Here is a 20,462-nt window from a genome sequence, read left to right on the forward strand (position 1 = left end):
TTTCTACAAGAAAACAGTGATAATTATATTTGTGTCTCCCAAGTATTTTCTGAGGAAACAGACAAACAGCCTTGCTCGGTTTGTTTTAAGAACAAACATGGTACCACTATAACTATTTTCTTGTTTAATCTGAAGATGAAATGGATTAGTAATGGTACGAAATGTGATACTAAAGAGTAAATTTTTAGGGTATCTTTTAAAGAGAAAATAAAGGCAGAGTTTGCACAAACTTTTACAGATTCTGTAGGAATGTTGAGCACTGTGTACATAACCAAATGCAAAACAAACAAGGCCTTGTCATTTTATGCTATATAGCATGTGTCCAGCCTGCAAACCACATGAACAGTTAGTAATGTGGCCCCACAAGATCATAAGGTTTCAGCATTTTTATGTGATTTTTAGCGATATTTTTCATGAGTTGATTGCACATAGATTGAACGTGAACTGCACAGGCAACAGCAGAAAATGTGGAGAGGAGGGTACAAAGCAGTGCTAACTCCACATATCATGTCCACCACACACACTTGGTCAAAGCTAAACTTGTGTGTAAACTTGTATGTTACATGATATTTTTAGGAGATACACAACACAGGTAGGCATGCAATAACTGAATAATCTAGAAATTACAATTATGACCTAATTTCTTGATGTTTTATATTTCATTAAGTCATATGTTACACTGGCAGCAGCTAGAAGAGTGTGTTGTATTTTCAGTATGACAAGGATCAGGTTAAGGGCTACAGTCATAAAACTGTTGGTCCTTAATTTTCTGTTTCTGGTAATAGTTGTGTTTCTGCCTGATTTAGAAATCCCTTTGCAAAAAGTCTACGGGTTGATTTTTTATATGAATTGGGGGAAGTCCACTGACAGTTTCTCACTGCAAGGACTCTGAGAAGTTTAGGGCAGTTTCTCTATCCATCCAATGCAAAGTTACATGTTATTACACTAAGAAAGAAAGATAAGCTGCCAGGTTGTTATTGAATGCTCTTGTGGACCCAGCCTCAGACGGAGGGTTTAGAAAGTGGATCAACAGATTTTATATTCTTAGATTCAACTTTAAATAAGTTAACAAAAAAAAAATCATTAAATATAAAAACACAGACAAAACAACAAGGAAAAGGTTGTTTTAAAAAGATTTTGTATAGGTTATGCTGAACAGACTCAGGCACTGTGAGGCTGTATCATTCCACAGGTCTGAAAGCAATTAAGAAGGCTGAATACAAGTAACTTGCAGAAGTCTGGAAGAAAAAATGGATCACATCCTCAACTGTTGCAAATTGAAGTATCTCCCCAGAGTTTGTTGTGGCTATTTAGATCATATCACAAGAATATGACAGCAGCAAAATGTGACTTTTCTAGTAAATGTACTTCAGTGTCCTTTCAAGAACATTCATTTAATAAAAGAGATTTAAAGAAAGAATTTTCTTCACCCACAGTTGAAGACTGTTGGAGAACCTGACTGTATATGGTCTACTCAAGCTCAATATTTAATGGTATTACCATTAACATCTACCATATGTAAGCTTGTACCTTGCCATATCAGTGTCTAAGCTCTACAGAAATAAAATATGCCACCCACATCCATGCAATCATTTTAATTTGCTTTGCGACCACAGTAACAATCTACAGTACTTGAAAACAGATCTTTATGATTTACTTTTACTTGAAATTTAAAGTCTATGAAACAAGAACTGTGACTTGATTTGGAAATTCATAAGTGTTTGAAGGACATCCCCAAAATAGAAGGTAGAGTTGTTACAGCAGGAAACATAAGATACAGTTCAACAATACCAACATTCTGAGTTTCTTTCCAAGTTATGACAGATACTGTGATGGATTAATAAAAGGTAGAAGCAAAGCCAAAATCTGGATAAGATATTCCAGTGAGACTGTAACCACTTATTCTTTGATTAGTTCTTGAAACTGTGGTTTACCTTGAGTTTACATCATCATGTAACTGTAACAAGCTGTTAGCTTTGCAGTGTCTTGCTGAGCTTTCCTGTTGCTAATCTAGAAGCTGTAGATTGTGACAAGTTTTATTTCAAAGGGCACAACAGTATCTGTGTACTTAGGTACACTTAGATTTTTTGTCATGACTTTTTCTTAAAGCTCCAATGCAAGGAAAGCCGCATACTCATGAACTAATTCCAGTACGTTCAGTATGAAATGTAGAAGTATGAAATAATTTATGAAATCTGGTGGTTCTACTGTGAAGGAAAAACAAATATTGAAACTTTGAAAATGTTTAATAATAGAGCTGTCTGCATCTGTCTTGTACATTCAGCAGTATGTGGTTGAATTTAGGCAAATATTTTTTTTTCTTATACTTAAGCAAAATATTCATACTCCAATTCTTTTTATTATTATTCTTCTCTAAATGTAGAAGCAAATTTTTGAAAACAGAGCTTCCTGATGGAAGTCAAGTTTTATTTGGCTTAAGAAAAATAATTAGAAAATAAACATATTGATTAATAGTTTGCCCTGAAGTATCTGTTTATTGTTTTGGAATATTGCATTACAATTTTCAATCCCTATTTTGCTATTATCTAAAACAACATTCTGAGTAAATTTTAACTGTAAGGAAACCAACAGTTTTTTGTTTTCATTGTGATTCCCATAAAGACAAATTTCAAAATTGTGCAATTTGTGCAACTGCATAATTACAAACAAAATGTGTCTCTTCATAGCCTGTAATTCCAACTGGAATTGAATTCCAATCTGGAAATCCTTCAGGAAAATAATATAAATCGCAATTTAGAGTGGAGTAAAAGATTTGTATTTGGATCTCTGGCTAAATACAGCTAAAAATTAGTCTGTGGAGTTATTTACCTTTAGCTATACTTATGACAGAGATTTGAGTTTACCACCACATATGCCATTTCCTTGTATGGGCTTCAAAGACCTCTCTCTTTGAAGATGCAGAGGTTAGACTGGTAAGCCATTCTACTTAGGGCTGTCTACCTCCACTGTCCATACACATAAAAGCTACTGGGAAAAAAATCAAACCCACTTCCATTTGGGCCTGCATAACTTTGCAACTAACTTTTAAATTTAATACTGTAATTTTAAGGCTGAAAAATGCATATATAAAATTACATGGATGACAATGAAGACCACATTCGACAAATTTAGCAGACTTTAGCACAAAGTTCCACATGCTGAGGAACTGAATCTTAACAAATTAGCTCCAGATATGACCATATTAGTGAGAGCTGGAGACAACCTTGCAGAGCTGTCTTTTTAACTGAAGAAATGCCCCCAAGAAGACTCATTTCAGCTAATGAAGGTATTATATAAACAGTTAAAAGGGAGCTGCTGGAGGCTGGTAATAAGCTCAAATATCAACAGTTAGTAATTATGAAGGTTTCCTATCTCGTTTCAGAATAAATATCCTGTTCTAGTTCTGATAGATCTGCTGAATGGATACTTTCCTGTCACTATGTTCCGGTACTGTTTTGTGGAAAGTATATGTGATATCTACCACTACATCTCAAGCTCCATTTTAAGGTCAGACAAAGACTAAAGCTGCCAATCAGTAATATGAACAGAAACAGTAAAATAAATTAATCAGATTGAAGTGGTTTTGCAACAGCTGAAGGAGTTGCCAGAAGGTAAAGGATGCATGACTAACCTACCCTGAAAGATGAATTTACCAACACCACTTCTTTCTTTAAAGAAGAGGCAAAAAACTGTTGGCTTCACCCAGCAGTTCAGAAGTTTGGATGGTTATTACCATTATGATTCACACTGAATTAAATTAAATAAAATTTTCTTAAATTATTTCACCTAAATATGAGACCAGTGACCAAATATGTACTTTTTGTGTTTTTATTGGTAGCTTTTGTTACATGAATAGCTAGCATTTATTATTAATTGATACCCTAATTAAAGCCATACTAGTCATTTCCATTAGCTTACTCAAACTTCTCCAGAGCTGTCCGTCTGGTTTTAATCAAAACCAAATGGTAATCCAAGTTCTCAGGCTGGAACAGCTAAGAGGAAGTCATTCAGAGGAGGCAGAAGAAAGCAGAAAAGATAAACAGATGATATTCACTAAATTTGTGCAGAGCAGAGGATGTAGATGCTGTGGGTTACTCTGAAGATGTGATTCAGGCACTCTGTCAAATTGGAACGAAGTAGTTACAAGTGTTTTATGTCAGCAAAATACTAATATGATCAAGATGGAGTCTGTCCTTTTGCTTTCACAGAGCTGGATTTGTGTGACTCTGGAGGATTCTCAGAAGAGGTAAAGTAACATATACTATTGCCTGCTATATGACTGCATTTAAACCATAGCATTCATTTTCTCAGATCCAGATAATTCTCTTGAGTAGGAATGCAATTTTATTAGCATATGCATGTGCATGGTATCTATCGAACTGTGTGTACATGCTGATCAGAACAGCACAAGAGCCTTTGTAAGCCAAATTTAAATTGTGTTGTTCTCTGCCTTTTTTCTACTACCTGGTACCAAGATGAGGCACTTCGGAGGCATTCCCCCGTTGTTCGGGTTGACTGTCATCTTTGCATGAACGCTGGAGATGTGCAAAATGTATGTATATTCTTAAAGAAAAGAAAACATCAGGGAGGGGTTTAAAACACATTTGCAGTATGTAACGGTAGCACAGACCTTCCTGTTTGATAGAAATACCTCAGCAATGTGTTAAGCTGAATGTCTTGAAATTTTCAGTCTGGGCGTCTTTTTCCCTTTCCCCCTCTCTGCGCGCTTGCTCCCTTTCTCTCTGCCTCGCGCAAGCACACACGCGCTCTCCCTCTCTGTCTCTCTCTCCCTCTCTCAAAGGCAGGAAATACTTTTCAGGCAATCTGGGCCTGGTTGTTGAGGCCCCTTTCACAAAACATCAGTCTGAATTTAGTAGACAGAAGTCACTGGGAAAAGCTTGACAGGCTCGTGCTTAGCTAAGGCTCCCTCCAGCTGCAGAGGGTGTTTTTGTTAGAATCACACATTGAGGAAAAATGCTTAGAATAGAGCAAGGATCTCAGAAGTGAAATCTGAACTTTTATGCTAGCAGGAGCTAACTGGGACTGGGTTCTTTTGTTTGTTGGATTTTTTGATCCCTTTTTTTTAAGGACTTTTTTTCCTTTCTTTTTTTGTCCTTTTTTTTTTTTTTTTTTTTTTTTTTTGGACCAAAGATTTTAGGAAGGTCATGTCCAAGTTTGACATTCTCTTCATTTACGTAAAGCTGTCTCAAAATCTTCCTATACTTTAAAATAAGACAAAATACTTTTTTTTTTTTCTACTTTTTTTTTAATTTTTCAAGTGAGAGAAAGAAAAGAAAAAACAGGAAAGAAACAAGCAGCATCCAGCACTGGAGCTTTCAGCGCTCATGATCCCAGCACTAAAACTGGAGGTAAATAAATAACTATCATTGAAAATGTAAATTTAGATGTACACTGCTAATTCTGTTAATCAAAATGTGCCAGAGATATAACAAAATCTTCTTGTTCATTTGCTTAATCTCTTAAAAATATGCTTGATATGCTGCACGTTGTTTATTTGCATTCATATATAAATAGAACTGCATGGTCTTGCCTGCGTGTTTTTAATAGGCATGAAATAAGAAAGCTAGAAGTGTGAATGATATCCTTTTTCACCTCATTTGCCAACAGGGAGGGCATTTAGGGCTATGTTTTTTTCTCTTTCCCCACCTTCTCCTCCCTTCTCTTCCCTTCCCCTCCGGCAGTAATGACGATGAGAGAGTTAGGTAGATATACCAGTTATACTTCTGATGGTCTTGGGGTCTAGCTTTTACTTAGTCTTAAATGAAGTTTGCAGTATAACTGACAATACAGTCTTAAATGTATACACTCTAAATATGCAATTTCAAGGTATCCTTGTTAGCTAAAGCAGGTTATTTTTAGTAACCTTTAATTAGATATGCAGATTGGGGTATGCTGTGCTAGCTTTCAGAAGGAAAGCAAAATTCAGTGAATGTTAGCTGGCTACATAACTTTGGTGAAGATGTATGAATTCTTTTTTTCAACCTAGTTAAGGTTTTACTACTGAAAGTGAAAACAATCTGCTGCTTAAGTGTTTAGGGGGAAACTCAGGATATCATTTTTGACTTTGTGAACAGAGCTGCAGCTATTGAAGTGGTAATTTAAGCATTTTTCACATCTGTATGTATGGTTTTCTATGTAGTATCCTTTGTCATCCCGAATATCTAAAAGGGCAGCTGTTATTTTAAGTAATGTAAGAGATTCTTTCTTGCATCATTAAGACTTCATATCTTAATTGGCTTGTTCGGTAACAGGAGTCATCTGTTCACATACACTGAAGAGAATTTTATGAAATTTTTTTTGTTGTGTTTTTACTAAATACTGTTTTGAAATAAGTGGTGAGTAATGAAATGATTTTGTGGCTTGAAGGGAAGGGAAGGAGCAGTAAGAACCCTGGAATGGTGTCCAATATCTTCTCTGTAATAACAGACTGAGAACTGTGCTTTACTGCCTAACCCATCTTGTAGAAGAATGTCCTCCATGCTGTTCAGAAGCTCTGGGCCATAAAGAGCATGGGTCTGAAGGGGGTAGGAAACAGCTGGTAGGCAGCAAGTTACTCCAGGATATACCCTAGGGCAAACTTCAGAGTAGTAGTCACAACTTCCATAGTTCTTTGTCCTGAGCTGGGAGAGCTGTTGCAGGTCTGTGGTGAGATAAAGTTCAGAAGAGAATCTGACCAGCTGAGTTGCTGTATCACTCCCATAAAATTCATACTGGAACTTCAATTTGCTAAGGAATTTAATATTAGTGCCTTTCAGTCCACTCTGTTACCATACTTGCCCCTGCAAGTGTGCATGTAAGTACTCAGTATTAGTCAGGACTGTGTTTAAACAGGAGAAGATATAAAATGATTAAAACAACTATTCCACATCAAGGGGCATCTTCTGTTGCATCTTCTTCTGTCTTTTAAAGGATATAATGAATGACCTCACTTGACCTCACTTGCAAATAAAAGTACCTGAGACAGCTGAGCTATAGGGTAGACAATGGAATAAACTCCAGAAAATTCTCATTTTAACTTTCTCATTAACTCTCATTAACTTTCTCATTTAACTCTGAAGTTTCTCACAGGTCATAAGAAAATATAACACACATAAGTGCCCTACTTTTTCATGTAGAATGTTTATTGAATAGTTCTGAAGACAAATCCCTGTTTCTATTCAGGTCCTGATCCTATTTAATCTACGTTTTGTGTTATACTATACTGTTCTATTAGATATTGTTATTAAAATCAACCATCCAAACAACCCCCCCCCCTCAAAAAAAAAAAAAAAGTAGTGAAAACAAAGTAGTGAAAACATAGGATACAATCTAATGCTGAGCATCTATAGCTTTTGACCTTTTCTGTTCACTCCAAAATGTTAATATCTTTTAACTTGAAACACACATAAAGCCAAAATAGATACATGATGATTACTTTGAACAATTAAGCACTTAATTAATATCTCCAGCAAACATATTTTTCTGTTCTTAAAATGAATTTTGTTGCTGAAAATCACCAACTTTGATGCAAAGCTGCCCTGAGGAGGGCAGTAGCAGAAGCAGGAAGAGAACTTATGACCAATTTTATCAATTTTTTTTTTTTTAATTAAAAGGATATATACTTCTGAGCATTCTTTTTTCTTGTAGCCATCTGGTTCCATTTTCTGTTGTTTGGATAAAAAAATCTTAGAAGATTTTTTATTTTTTTATTTTTTTATCCTGGTGTCCTATTCTTTTCACAAAAGGAAAAGGGAGGAAAAAAAAAGAATTAAAAAAAAAAAAAGAGCAATTGAAATAACATAGATAGAAGAGCTAGACCTTGATCTCCTTCCTAAAATCAGGAGATTGGATATAGATTCTGGAGGTCCCTGATCCTACTCAAATCGCTCAAATCAGGGTCAGCTAGAACAGGCTGCTCAGGGCTTTGTCTTCTTGAGTTTTGAGTATCTCCACACATGTTTATCAGTGTCAGTACTTAGTAAGGAATTTAAACTTGGCTATCTACACAGGTATACACTTTTTTTTTTTTTTTTTTAATGTGTGTATATTTGTACAGGTAAACATATATACATGTATGTATAAAAGTATTCCCCAAACCAAATGCATAAAACATTTCTGCATGCAAACACTACATAAATAAGACTGTGATCATGATGTTTTAAAATAGTTAACTCTATTGAATTTAAATACTTTACTGGGCTCCTGGCTGCATTTCAAGATGCTTTTCTGTTTCTTCATTCCCCATTAGTATTTGTTGATGCTTCTGGATTTTAAGTGCAGTCTTTTGGTAGAGAATTTCAAATCTGCTATTACCAAAATTACCTGTTTCTGTTGAATGAGGAAAATCTCTTATGTTGAAATTACAAATGCCTGGACTTTTATCTCTGACGTATTGTACATTATCCACTGAACACAAAGGTCTGCCCTGTCCTCTATGTATCTGCATGAAAACTGATTTAACTCACGCATTGTATTGTTCTAGTCTTCACTTTCCTCTGGGCTCTCCTTTTTTTCACTTTGATTTGTGATATTTTCTGTTTGGTATATTTTTATATCTTGTGTCAATTCCCAGTAGGCTTAGATTAAATGCCTTTGAAAACGCATTTTCGGAAAATTCTGTTACCTTTGAATCACAAGTTCTTCTCCTTCCCTCTAGCTTTCTATCAGTTCTAGGCTTTTCAGGGTAGTTACTAAGTCATATTACTATGAATTCTGTAGTCTGATTCACTTTACCTCATCTGTGACAAATGTTCCTTGATGTACAACTCTTCCAAGTTAAATGTAACTATACTTACGGAAAGTTTCCACTGTGATCCAAAGTGTTATTTTGTGTAAGGGAGATTCAAAATTACAGTGTAATTATACTAGGAGATCTAGGAGAGATCTAGAGTAGAAGAGAAGATTATTAAAACATATTATTCTGTTTAGAGAACTAAATGAAAATGGAAGAGGCAAGATAAACCAGCAATATACTCACCTATTCTAACTACTGGCATATTTTTAGTTAAGCTTTGTAACTGTAGCATAATAAACATCAAACAAACTCAAGTTTGTATTACAATCTTTAATAGGAACATTGCAAAATGTAAAGCTACTTTCTTGCATTTTCTCTTGCAAGACACAAATGTGTAACAGGCATGGGAGGAATTTGGATTTACTGGTTCAGTCCACAGCAGTGAAATCTCCACTTCTGATCAGCCCTAAGAGGCCCAAGAGATTCAACACACTGAAAGTTGTAGTGTTGGATTAAACACCTGTCTGTAGGAGACGTCAGTACTTTCATGGCAACTTCCAAAACCAGAATCAGCGTCAGCTCTATTAGAAATATAAGTAAAGATTTTTAAAAGCTTTCTCATATCATTTGAACTGGTAGGTGGTAAAGAAATCTGATCCAAGTAGTCTTCCAACTGAGGGAGGGTAATATGTTTTATTTTTTGTGCACAGAAACAGTAATTTGCAGAGTTGAATGTGTATTTCCAGGAGAAAAGCATCACAAAACTGAGAGATCAGCTGATGAGTCTGGAATCGAGGCTACTCTGTAAAATGATTTTCAGTGTCTTATGTGCAAAGTATACACATAATACCATCCAAATTACTTTTTAGTCCTGTGCTCACCAGCGATGAATACATGCTTGTGGTCTACTCAGTAAGGGCAATGGTTACCAGCAGTCATTGCCCATAGTGCCTTGGGCTTCAGAGTTCGTGTCTATAACAAGCTTCAGCAACTCTTCTTTAAATGGAAACACTCTATTAGAACCTCAAATATAAAAGGCAGCAGGAAAACAATCTGGTTAGTTTATATTGTTTTCCGAAGAACTTCTTTTAGCTAGAAAATTATTTTTTTACTAGAGTTGGCTAGAAAATGGCATTTCTTCCATCATGAGAAATAAAAATAAAAATAAAATAGAGAGATTTGGGAAAAAAGTTATTCTAGTTTAGGACTAAAAGTAATAGTCACAGTTTTCTGGTTTGACATGTCCTATGGGACAGCCTTTTTTACTTTTGTGTCTGCTTGTCGAGTTGCTCCCAGTCAAGGGGAAGAGGAAGGAAAGCATACGGAATCTGCCAGTGAAGTTATTTTTTCTGTTCTTCAGAAGTGGAAAGCAGAAAGAATTTGGGAGCAGGATTGGTGAGACAGACACAAAAGCACAAAAATAAAATTCCCTTCTAAGAGGTCTTATTCTTGAAAAAGGAATTTCTGTGTTAAGGCCTCCTATTTCTCTAGCGGATGGTTATATACTTGGTGGCTGTTGTCATTCTGAAATGATGCTGTGGTGAAGGTGATGGAGAACATTCAATTATCATATCAGCTAATAAGAATTCAATGTGCATCGTTAATGTAATAAAATATCATTAATGATTACATTAAAGAATAATTACACCATGGTACTTTAAAAAATATTATTTCTCTATTTCCTTGACTATTCATCAATGTCAAATAGTACAAAAATATAAAATTGGATATGTTTATTGCTATTTAAATTGGTTTCAATTTGATAATTAAATTGGGTGTAAATAATATAGATCTTAAGTAAGCCTGGATAATTGTGGATCAGTTTAGATCCTGTCATTTCCCCTTTCTCATCCTTGAGGAAGAGGATCAGCTGATCTGAGGCTAAATGTTGGAAATAAACCAAATATAAATGTAACCAGGCTAAAGCTCAGTGTAATCACATGCTGGCTACAAGTAAAAGCCCTTCTTTGTAATGATGATGAGCACTTTTTAGAGGAGCAATAGAAAGTAAAATAGCTAATGCTGTTTTACATTTCCTAACAACAAATTAAGGCACATTGGCAAATCTTGGGTTCAGATCTTATGAATCAATAATATTTGCACTAAACAAGCAAGATTTAGGAAGTGTCTGAATGAGTACCTTGTCAATCTCATGTTATAGTTTGAGGCATCTAATGTATTGAGTTCTTACTATACTGCTGGACAATACAACAGTTTCTGTAATATGCTAAATATCATTTATATCAAGGATTTAAACAGCCTTCAATGTACCCTCCTAAGTGCTGCACACTTTCTAATTTTGACTGAGCTTGAAATTTGGTTCTAGATTACCAGCCACAGCCATATTTAGTTCTTTTATTCTGGTTACTAACAGATAACATGGAGGCTATTATTATATAATTATGGTTGGAGTTATTTTTTCCTACCTGCATTACATTGCATTTTTTGACAGGGAAATCTACACACAATTTTATCTCCTAGATGGTTGCTGCAATCAGGTCCATCTGTAATTCTTCAGTTAAATTTCCAAACAAATATTAAATTAATGAACTGTCATATCTTTTCTCCTTCTGAGTAAAATAAATAGCAAATATTCTAATAGCAATCTTTGGAAATCTATTAATAAGTTCCCTCCTTATTTAAAACAAAACAAACAAAGCTCATCTATTTATTCTCAGTTTTGGATTTCTGCGGGTTTTTTGTTTTTTCATCTTTTTTTTTTTTTTTCATTCTTCATTAGATTTTCAGCCAATTTACTGTGTACAAAGAATAGAAGGACTTACAAATATATAGCTCAGGACCAAATGGATTTGATTGGATTTTGAAACAAGGTTTTGGCATACCCCACCATTGTTCGCAGCTCCCAAGGCTGAATATGCTGGGAAATTCCTCCTGTTCTTCCAATTTTCTCATTTTGAGGAGATAACCCCAGGGGTCTTAGTAAGGACATAGAGATTTCTGGGCCCAACCTGCCTCTGCTTCCCTTTTCTCTTCAAGATCAGTAAGAAAAAGAGTGGAACAAGAGTGCCCCAGAATGGCTGTACCTCTCATTCCTGAGCCCCAGTCAGGATCCCTTCCGGCTCTGTGCATCTCCTTCCTCACACAAAACATATATCTGGTTCCAAACTCATTTGCCTTTAACTTGGATGGATATCTCCCTTGCAGTTTCTCACTTTAACCCCTTGTGGCTTTCAGGCATCATTTCTGTCCCCTAACAATTCCCATGTACCTAGTGGGCAACTATCATAGTTACAAATTGCACAGTTTATCATTTGAGTAGTTACTCAATCCAACCATTTCATTCCTGATCACTTTAATTTCTTGTTCTGAAAAATGTTCTCACTGATGTTCCACTCATAACTTGTTATCTTTTGATCTTAAGGTTGTGATCTGCTTTCAGTTTTTTTGTTTGATCATAAGGTGGCCAGAAGTTGGTGGTGCACTGAAACAGCCTACTTCCAAAACACTATATTATAAGGTATGAGGTGGTAGGAATAATCATGTCTTGCACTTGTATCATATGTCTGTAACAAATGTCGATACTAAAACCACACTGACCATTACAAAGCATCTTTTCATTGCATATTAAAAGCACAATGCAATATAGTTTCAATATTAGTGTTTGAGATTGCTTTTTGTTTTGTTTTGAATATTATCTGTGGTTCTCTTCAAGCATTTTGTCAGAAAGTGGGGAACAAGAATTCTCACCATTTTAGAAATATTTTAGGATTGGCATTTGTTATGTGATTAAAATATGTTATTGTTATTTGATTAAAAGCCTATGGCTTTTAGTAATCCTAAAGAATGCAATCATTCAGTACATATGCGCCAACCACTGTATTATAAATACATCAGAATCTTTCCCAATCTGTCTGGCTTTATATGCATCAGAGTCACTGAAAGTTTTCCATTCAGATTATTCTTGTCAGGACAAACTTATTCTTAGCAGAATTCATATTTGTTATCTTCCAAGCGACAGCAATCTTTTTAAGGTTTCTGAGACAAGCTGTGGTTCTAAATGTTATGTCTGCAACATTGCTGCTAGCACTGATTTATTTAAACAAAAATATATATAAAAAAGGGGGGGTGGAGAGGGGAAGAGGGGAATTAGAATTTTTATTTTTTGGCATTCTCACTTTTACTAGCTTTTATTTTAAAAAATCTGCAGAATGATGCAGAAAGGAAAAAAAATAGGTGGGCAGTGTCTAATAAGCTATACTTTCCCTAGACTCACATACATTACACAGATTTATTTGAGTTTTCTAAAATTAATTTTTGAAGAGAGGATGTATAGGTAGTGTACCTGAGTTAGTATTAATATCCTTGTTTATTGTAGTCTAGGCAAGATATCTTCAGCTTTTTAGGAAAAGGAAAAAAAAAAAAGGAAAAAAAAAAAAAGAGAGAGAGACCATCAAGTATGCATCACACACTTTCTCAAAAGCCCAGAGTTTTTTGTTTTAGCCAACTGGATGTAGGCTATGGATCTTAGTTGAGTATTGCTTCCTTAGCACCTTTCACAGCTACACAAAAGCTCCTTCTATTACTGTCCACTAATTCATGGATGAAAATGAACAATATTTGTCACTCCATGATTATCTTTTACATTCAAAAGAAAGTAGGGAAAGCACATCAGGTACTCAGTCCTGAAGCAAATATTCCTTATGTTTCTGTTCTTAAACATCAGGGTTTAGAATGATCCATACAAATGTACTGTAAATGCCTGTTTGTATAAAAACTGCAGACAAGGTGAGCCCCTACTTCAGTTAAATCCAAAGAGTGGTATGTGTCCAGGAAATAAGAGAAGGCAGGACTGCAAATTCTAAAACAGCGAATTTAAAATAACTAGCTGAGCAAAGACCTAGGGGCTTATGTTTTATCTCAAATTATTTGTAAACAACATTCTGTCTCAGAGCTTGGTATGGAGTTACTGAAAGAGCTGAATGTAAGCCAGACCAGGAAGATGTGAGATGAGTTTATAGGAAACAGATCCCATTCTCTCAGACTTCCTTAAACAAAGCTTGCTGACTAGGGTTAGAGACCAACAAAGATAAAATAATGGTAACAAATATTTCTGCTTGATGTCAGTTGCTTACGTATGTCCATTACGTAAAAAATTTAATGAAACATTCTTTCATCTCAGTTTATAAGTGAATGCTTTGCCTTATTCTTTTCCAAATAAGATTTGCATCACATGCGAAGTATTAGCAAAAACTGAATTTCACTTGGGATGGTAAGGGTTGTACTGCTGGGGATGCTGCCAGAGTGCTCTGTGCATGGCCATGACTCACTGTGTATGCTCTTGCCATATCACTCCCCATGTCCTGTGGCTTAGTTGTGACCGCTGCCCCATTTTGTGCGGTGGATCCCACACTTCTCCTCTCAAGTCTTTATCCACCATGGAAAAAACAGGGTGTGTTCCACTCTCGTGTGAACCAGAGAGCCCTGGTTTTGTGCCTCACTCTTGAAATCAGGAGGTTTCAGTGTCCCATTGTGGTCCCAAGAAGGGGAGCTGGGTCTCTGACAGGTCTTGGTGCACTCAGATACAGACTTTTGGAGAAAATTTACTTCCTTCCCTTCCCATTCTCACTGCAGCTCCAACTTCTAGGTCTTGCTGCTGCTGCAGCCTGTCAAGTCTAGGTTTTGTGGCTGTTTCTTTAAAGATGCTTCCTGTAGGCTTCCTTGAGAAGGGAAAGGAAAAGACATTTTAAAAAATGATCAGCACACCTGAATGTAAGTGGTATTTCATGGTATAAAGAGAGGATACTTCTCTGTCTGAATTTTGAAAGCCTCCTTGAAACTCTTTAATTTGGGCTGTTGAGGAAAAATCACAGGAATCCTCCTGTAAGGAAAATGTTAGACAATCTAATTATAGGATAGCCTGCCAGTTTATCTCATGCAGGTTTTCTGTTGCAAAGTAACTATTTGTTCCATGAGACTTTATGCAAAACTTCCAAAAATAAACAAGCATAAAAGTTTGTCCTATTTTTTATTTCCATTATAGCTCAGAGTGAACAGTAATTTGTTAGAAAATGTGTCAAAAATAGCATCTTGTTTTGTAAGCGCTGCAAACCATCTCAAAGGGTGCTCAAGGGGGATTCTGCTGCAGTGTCACCACCCCCTGCCATTTTCTTTGGTCAAGCATTGCCTACTGCATCAATATCATGAATCTTTAAATCATACCCCAGAACAAGAAACATTTTCCAGGAGAAGTCTTTTATATTTTATTTCAATCTTTATTCTTCTGGAAGTTACTAGTACTAAGCAGTATAAAACTTAGTGGTACAGAAAAATAAAAGCCAAACACGAGCATGAATTATTGCAGCAGCTGTATCCCAGTGGTATGCTTTGACCAGAAGAAAAGGTATTTTCACTCTATAAAACATTTCAGGAAAGACTTTATGTTTCATAAATACTCAAATAAATACTTATAAAAGTGTACATAAATACTTATTAGAAAATGTAGTACTTTTTATTAATACTTATTAGAAAATTAGTACTTTTTATTAAAATTTGGAAACTCTGGAATTACAATGAAAAAGCTGATATCTTTTAGTGTTCAGAACAACAGTTCTACTGAAAATTTTCAAGCTTTACAAAATCCTTCATGACAGACAGGCATTGAATGTATACTTAAATATCTATTAAATTAAAATGAACAAAATCAGTCTTTTCAGAATTGTTTTCCTACTGATGTTTCTTTTATTGTATTGGTCTATTTGAAAACTTACTAACACTGACTCTTGCTAGCAAAAGAAAATCTAAATTCACTACCACTTGTCACTCTCTGGATCTGAAAGGCCATAGAGCTGGCCAGTGACTGATAATTAGTTTATCCTAAGTCTGGTTAAGAAATTAAGTGAACTATACTGCTAGACTTCCTCTGCTTGACTTAAAAAAAAAAAAAACTGTAAAAAATTGTCTAGTTGAAAGTTATCTAGGTGTGGTAATGAATGGGAGAAAGGGGTTGTGTCTTCCCTTGGTGGAGTACAAATGGAATCGAGAGCAGCGTTTCTCAGATGGCAGAAGATGCTGCACATCAAGAAAAAGGGAGGCCAACAATAGCAGAAAAAAGTAGCAGTGCACTTTTATCTCTGGAGAAAGGAGCATGGTTATGGATCCTATTCAGAGGTTTGGAGCAAGGGATTTTCCCAAGCACAACAGATGTGAGTGAAAAGTAAATAAGTGACCCTGCATGTGGAGGTGAAAAAGAGAGGAGAGCTGATTGTTGGCATATGACTATAACGTAGTTATAGCAGGGAAAGAATTTCTGAGCTGAACTGTAGTAGATAATGCAGTGTTTGGGGAGAGGAAGAGGAAGAAAAGTGAGCTTCCATCAGACTGGTTGATGGAAGGCTTCACATGCCAGAGGGGACTTTGGGGAACTGGGGCTGCCCAGATAGCAAGTATCTGTAAGGTAAATATTTCATACTCAGTGCTAATGCAAGCTTGTATTGTAGAAAACAATGAAAGCTCCCTCATCGTATATTTATTTGTCTTGTATTTCAAGCAAAGTATTTGGTATTCACCTGTTTAATCATTTTTTTTTTCTACAGTCTATTAAGCAGAAAAACTAGTGATAGTGCCAGTAAAACAGAAGGGTTCCTCAAGTAAAATTTATTTGTTTTTCATCCCCCATGAAATATAACTCTCCACATTCAAAAAATGAAAAACAGTAAGGGATCTGTTCTCCCCTTTCAGCACACGTGTAACTCCATTTAACAGCAGCAAGATTAACACACACCCATTAACTCCTTGAATGCTTGCATGCTGCACAGCACCAGCAGCCTAAACCTTAGATAGGGGAATGCATGAATTCCATTTGCAAGCTACATTTTTTTAACTTTTCACATGACTCTTTTTTCTTTCTTTTTGTCTTATTTTTTCTTCTCTTTCTGAATTCTCGTGTATGGCTGCAGCAACCATTTTTAACTTTTTGTAAAGGAACTAGAACTTAAATAGAGTTTTCTAAGAGGGGGACAGAGAGAAGGCAGAGGGAAATGAATTGGACCCTGCTGCAACTTCTAGCAGTGGTAATTAAGGACAGCAGAAACCAAAGAGCCTCTCTGAGGAAAGCTTCCCCTATTCAGAGGTCAAAACAAAGTGCTGTGGTGTCATACTAATTCAATTTTTTCCGAAGTACTTTAGGGTCCCTCCGTGAAAGATGCAACAGACAGTAATAGTATTGTCTTCATTGATTTCCATCACATTGTAATCTTGAGGTGTGCACACATAGAAATAGTAGGAGCCTATGGATCTGAAATGAAGTCACCAAAATAGTGCAAATTTACTGGAAATTTATGCAGCAATTTGACTTTACACTTCAATAATTAAGCTTGCTCTCATATTCAACCAGGAAAGAAAAGAGAAACTTAAAGTTGAATTAACTTCTTACTACCAAATTTTGACTCTGAAAGCAGATCATTTTTTTTGGCTTGGCTGCATGTCTTATTTTCCATTTTCCTCTGCCTCCCACACACTAATGACTTGTGCATGGAATTCTCTTACCCTATGAATATATTTTCTTTTTAAGCACAGTCTCCACGGAGGTGGAAAATGTGAATTTGAAATGAAGCTTGCCATCTTCTAAGAAGCTTAAAGATCTAGGAGTGTGTACAACTCTATCCTAAAAGTCACTTCCTCAAGACCTAATTTACTGAGGTTTAGTTGCATGGCATGGTTCTGTATTTCCTTGAAGATGAATACATTTATTTTTTTTTTACTAACCTTCGGGCATGTGATTTGCCAAAGTAGTTCTGTGCCCTGGTGGGCAATCAGAATTTGTCTTTGTGGTTAGAAGTGACCCAGAAGAAACTTAGTGTTTAATCTTCTTTATTGCTGCAATCAATGAGTAGATCCATGCTAAGTGCTGATAGTTCTTATGTAGGGAGTGAAAAGTGAAGCACCTGCTCCTTCAACCTCTGATGTTTTTTGGGCCAGAAGTTCTGTTCTGGTATTTGATGAAGAACCTGTTGATTTTGTTTTATGAGTAAATCTTTATGAGTTATTTTCCTTGTGCTGATTCCATACAAGCAAGGTAGCGAGATTAATGTATCTCAAATATTGTTATGCAGAAGGCCTAATAACAACTGCCAGTGAGATATACCTGTATGGGTAGGTAGGGGGTGACAGTGGAGTGGGGCAGATCCTGGCAATTCAGATGACGCATGCAGTTATTGCTTACAAGTTAACCTCCTGGAGAGCCCTAAACAAAGGCTTTGTCCCTTCCTTATGTTACTAGATCTTGAATATATTCACCAAAGTCTTGGGGTGTGGTTTTTTGTTGCTGTTTGTTTGTTTGTTTGTTTGCTTTGGTTTTGGGGTTTCAAGTTTTATGATGTTTTTTGTAAGAAATACACCAAAAACTTAAATTAATTTTTTTACTGCTGTATTTTTTTATACCACACAACAACTGGTTCTCCCAGCATTTTCATATGATGCTTGTAACTATAACTAGTCCTAATTAGAAGAAAGCAATCAGATAAATAAGAGCAACTGAATGGCAAGAAGTCCAGACCAAATCTACTTGTAAGAGAAATGGTCTATAACTTCGGCAAGATTCAGAATAACCCTCAAGTTCTGCTTTACTTCTTTGAGAAATTGTCAAAGTGCTGTGCTCAGGGGTATCTCTGGATGAAGAGGAAATACAAAATAACTGTGTGTTCAAAGAAATCATAAGACATAATGGAATTTATATCCATTGAAATAAATGTCTTATGACAGACAAAGTGAAGAGAGACTCATTGTCAAATTTGGCTCTTGAGCTACTTGCCTATCCATGTGCTTGTTTATAACATTTTTGTTTACATGATAATGGAGAGTAATCAGAAAAAAACTTCTACTGAATTATGAGAAGTTTTGTATGAAAACTATTAAAACTTTAAACAAAACAGTCTTCTGAATTCCTGTCCTTCTGGTTCCACATCCTTATCTTGCTTTTAAACTTTTGTTTAAACTGTTTCTTCTCCCCTCTCTCTTCTTTTTTAATGTTTGGAGTTGATTCAATAACCTTGTCTTTTTTTTTTTAATTTTTGCAGATGTTAAAATGATGAAGCACTCTCTCCCTCTGGAGCAGCACACGGCAGCCATGACACCTCTGCTCCACTGTGGAAGGTATGCTGCAGCCTGCTGCTGAACTGTTATGACATGTCTCTAGCAATCAGAAAGAAAAGCTGGGAAGAGCATGTGACCCAGTGGATGGGATTGGCTTTGGAGTCTGTGGAATATAATACAGCATGTCGTCATGGACTTGTAGCTGATAACTTGCAGATAAGTATGGAAAAAGATGAAATTTTGAGTGTGGACCGGAAAGAAAAATGTGCTTCATTTCCAGAGTGTTGTCATGGCGGAGAGCCAACTGGCTTCCCTGCAAAGCAGCTTGGAAATGTGTCAAAGGAATTGGATGAAAATGAAAACCATGAAGAAGAACATTTTCTGGAGGCCAGCACAGAAACTCTAGTCCATGTGTCTGATGATGATGATGATGACTATCCTGTACTCAACCTGAATGGTGTTAATCACCACATCACTGCTGTTGGAAGGGAACTAAAAGATGAAGAAGAGAGTTTAAATGGAGCAGGCTCCTTAAGACAGGTTGTACAAAAAACGGAGTTTAATGAGGAAGCCGAAACGTCTGGCATAATTGGAGATGGTGACACAGTTCCTAAAGAGAAGATGGAAGGAGATATTTGTGGCAGTATTGACCAAAGCCTGGAGCTTTGTAATTATGAAGCCTTAAATGAGGTAGTACAAGTAGAGAAAGAAAATCTTTTAAATTCTCCAAATGTGAAAGAAATTATTATGCCTGGGAAACAGCTGCTTCATACTGCTGTAATTGCACAACAGCGCAGGAAATCTGATGCTTTTAAAGACAGCCTTGGAAAGTTTGAATGTAATGTGGTACAGAGTGGGATTTCTTCTGATTCATGCCCCAGCAGTGATAGACAGCCATGCTCAGCAGTGGAATCCAGCGAGTGCCTTATGCAATCTTCCCCTTGCTCTCATGTTCCGGCAGTGGAAAATGGTCTGGATGAAAGTGGTTTCACTGAACCTCAAGTGGCCCCTGAAAACAAATGCCTTTCAAATGTCAGTTCAGCAGAAGACACTCAGTGTTTACATTTAAGGATTGATTTGGCCACACAAGAATATTCAGACAGTCAAGTGAAACTGCGCAAAAAAAAGGTAGGATGCTCATAAATACAGAGGTTGTCTCTAATGGTTTCTCTCCATTTCTTACAAAGGTGATTCTGTGTCATATTGTTTGGAGATACTCTTTTTTCCAGCCTTTTTCATTATCTTCTCAGCTTTTTCTTCTAATAGTGAGAAAAATGTGGCTATACGACAACTTAGTTTCAAGACCTCTTTTTAATGTTAAAAAATGGCTGAACTGTGAATTTGAAATGCACTTTGTATCCACTTTATTATATATGTGTGGTTTTATATGTTTTATATGTGTTGATCACTGCTAAATGAATAAGCACCTTCAATGGATTTGGTTTTGTTATTTATTTATTTTTTTCTGCTACTATCAGATGTGATTAGTTGTCTTACAAAAGAAATAGTGTCCAGTGGCATGGAAGTCTTGTTTTAAAAAAAGGGGGCGGGGGGACAGTGAAAAAGTGGAACTAAACTTTAAAAGAAAAAAAGAAATGGGGGGCGGGGGGGAATAAAGGAAATTCTTTGGTTTTCAGCACAGCCCTGTGAGAAAATGTTCATACAAAACGAAGTACGA

The 20,462-nt window shown here is 36.0% G+C and overlaps 1 protein-coding gene across 6 annotated transcripts in view; it reads left to right on the forward strand.

The window, feature by feature from the left end:
- DLC1 (DLC1 Rho GTPase activating protein) overlaps positions 1-20,462 on the forward strand; it is a 260,198-nt gene that overhangs the window by 37,898 nt on the left and 201,838 nt on the right. The window contains exons 1-5 of one of the 6 annotated variants that reach the window (XM_040699458.2): positions 4,064-4,246; positions 4,476-4,552; positions 5,280-5,369; positions 12,117-12,212; positions 18,769-19,912. In XM_040699458.2, the coding sequence (XP_040555392.1) occupies positions 18,878-19,912 (1,035 nt within the window). In that variant the 5' untranslated portion in view covers positions 4,064-4,246; positions 4,476-4,552; positions 5,280-5,369; positions 12,117-12,212; positions 18,769-18,877. Of the gene's footprint in view, positions 1-4,063; positions 4,247-4,475; positions 4,553-5,279; positions 5,370-12,116; positions 12,213-18,768; positions 19,913-20,462 lie in introns of those variants that run through there. The other 5 variants (XM_046940463.1, XM_420693.8, XM_040699459.2 and 2 more) reach the window with 5 other exon arrangements.

The sequence above is a fragment of the Gallus gallus genome, chromosome 4 (genome assembly GCF_016699485.2).
Source record: "Gallus gallus isolate bGalGal1 chromosome 4, bGalGal1.mat.broiler.GRCg7b, whole genome shotgun sequence".
NCBI classification, from domain to species: domain Eukaryota; kingdom Metazoa; phylum Chordata; class Aves; order Galliformes; family Phasianidae; genus Gallus; species Gallus gallus.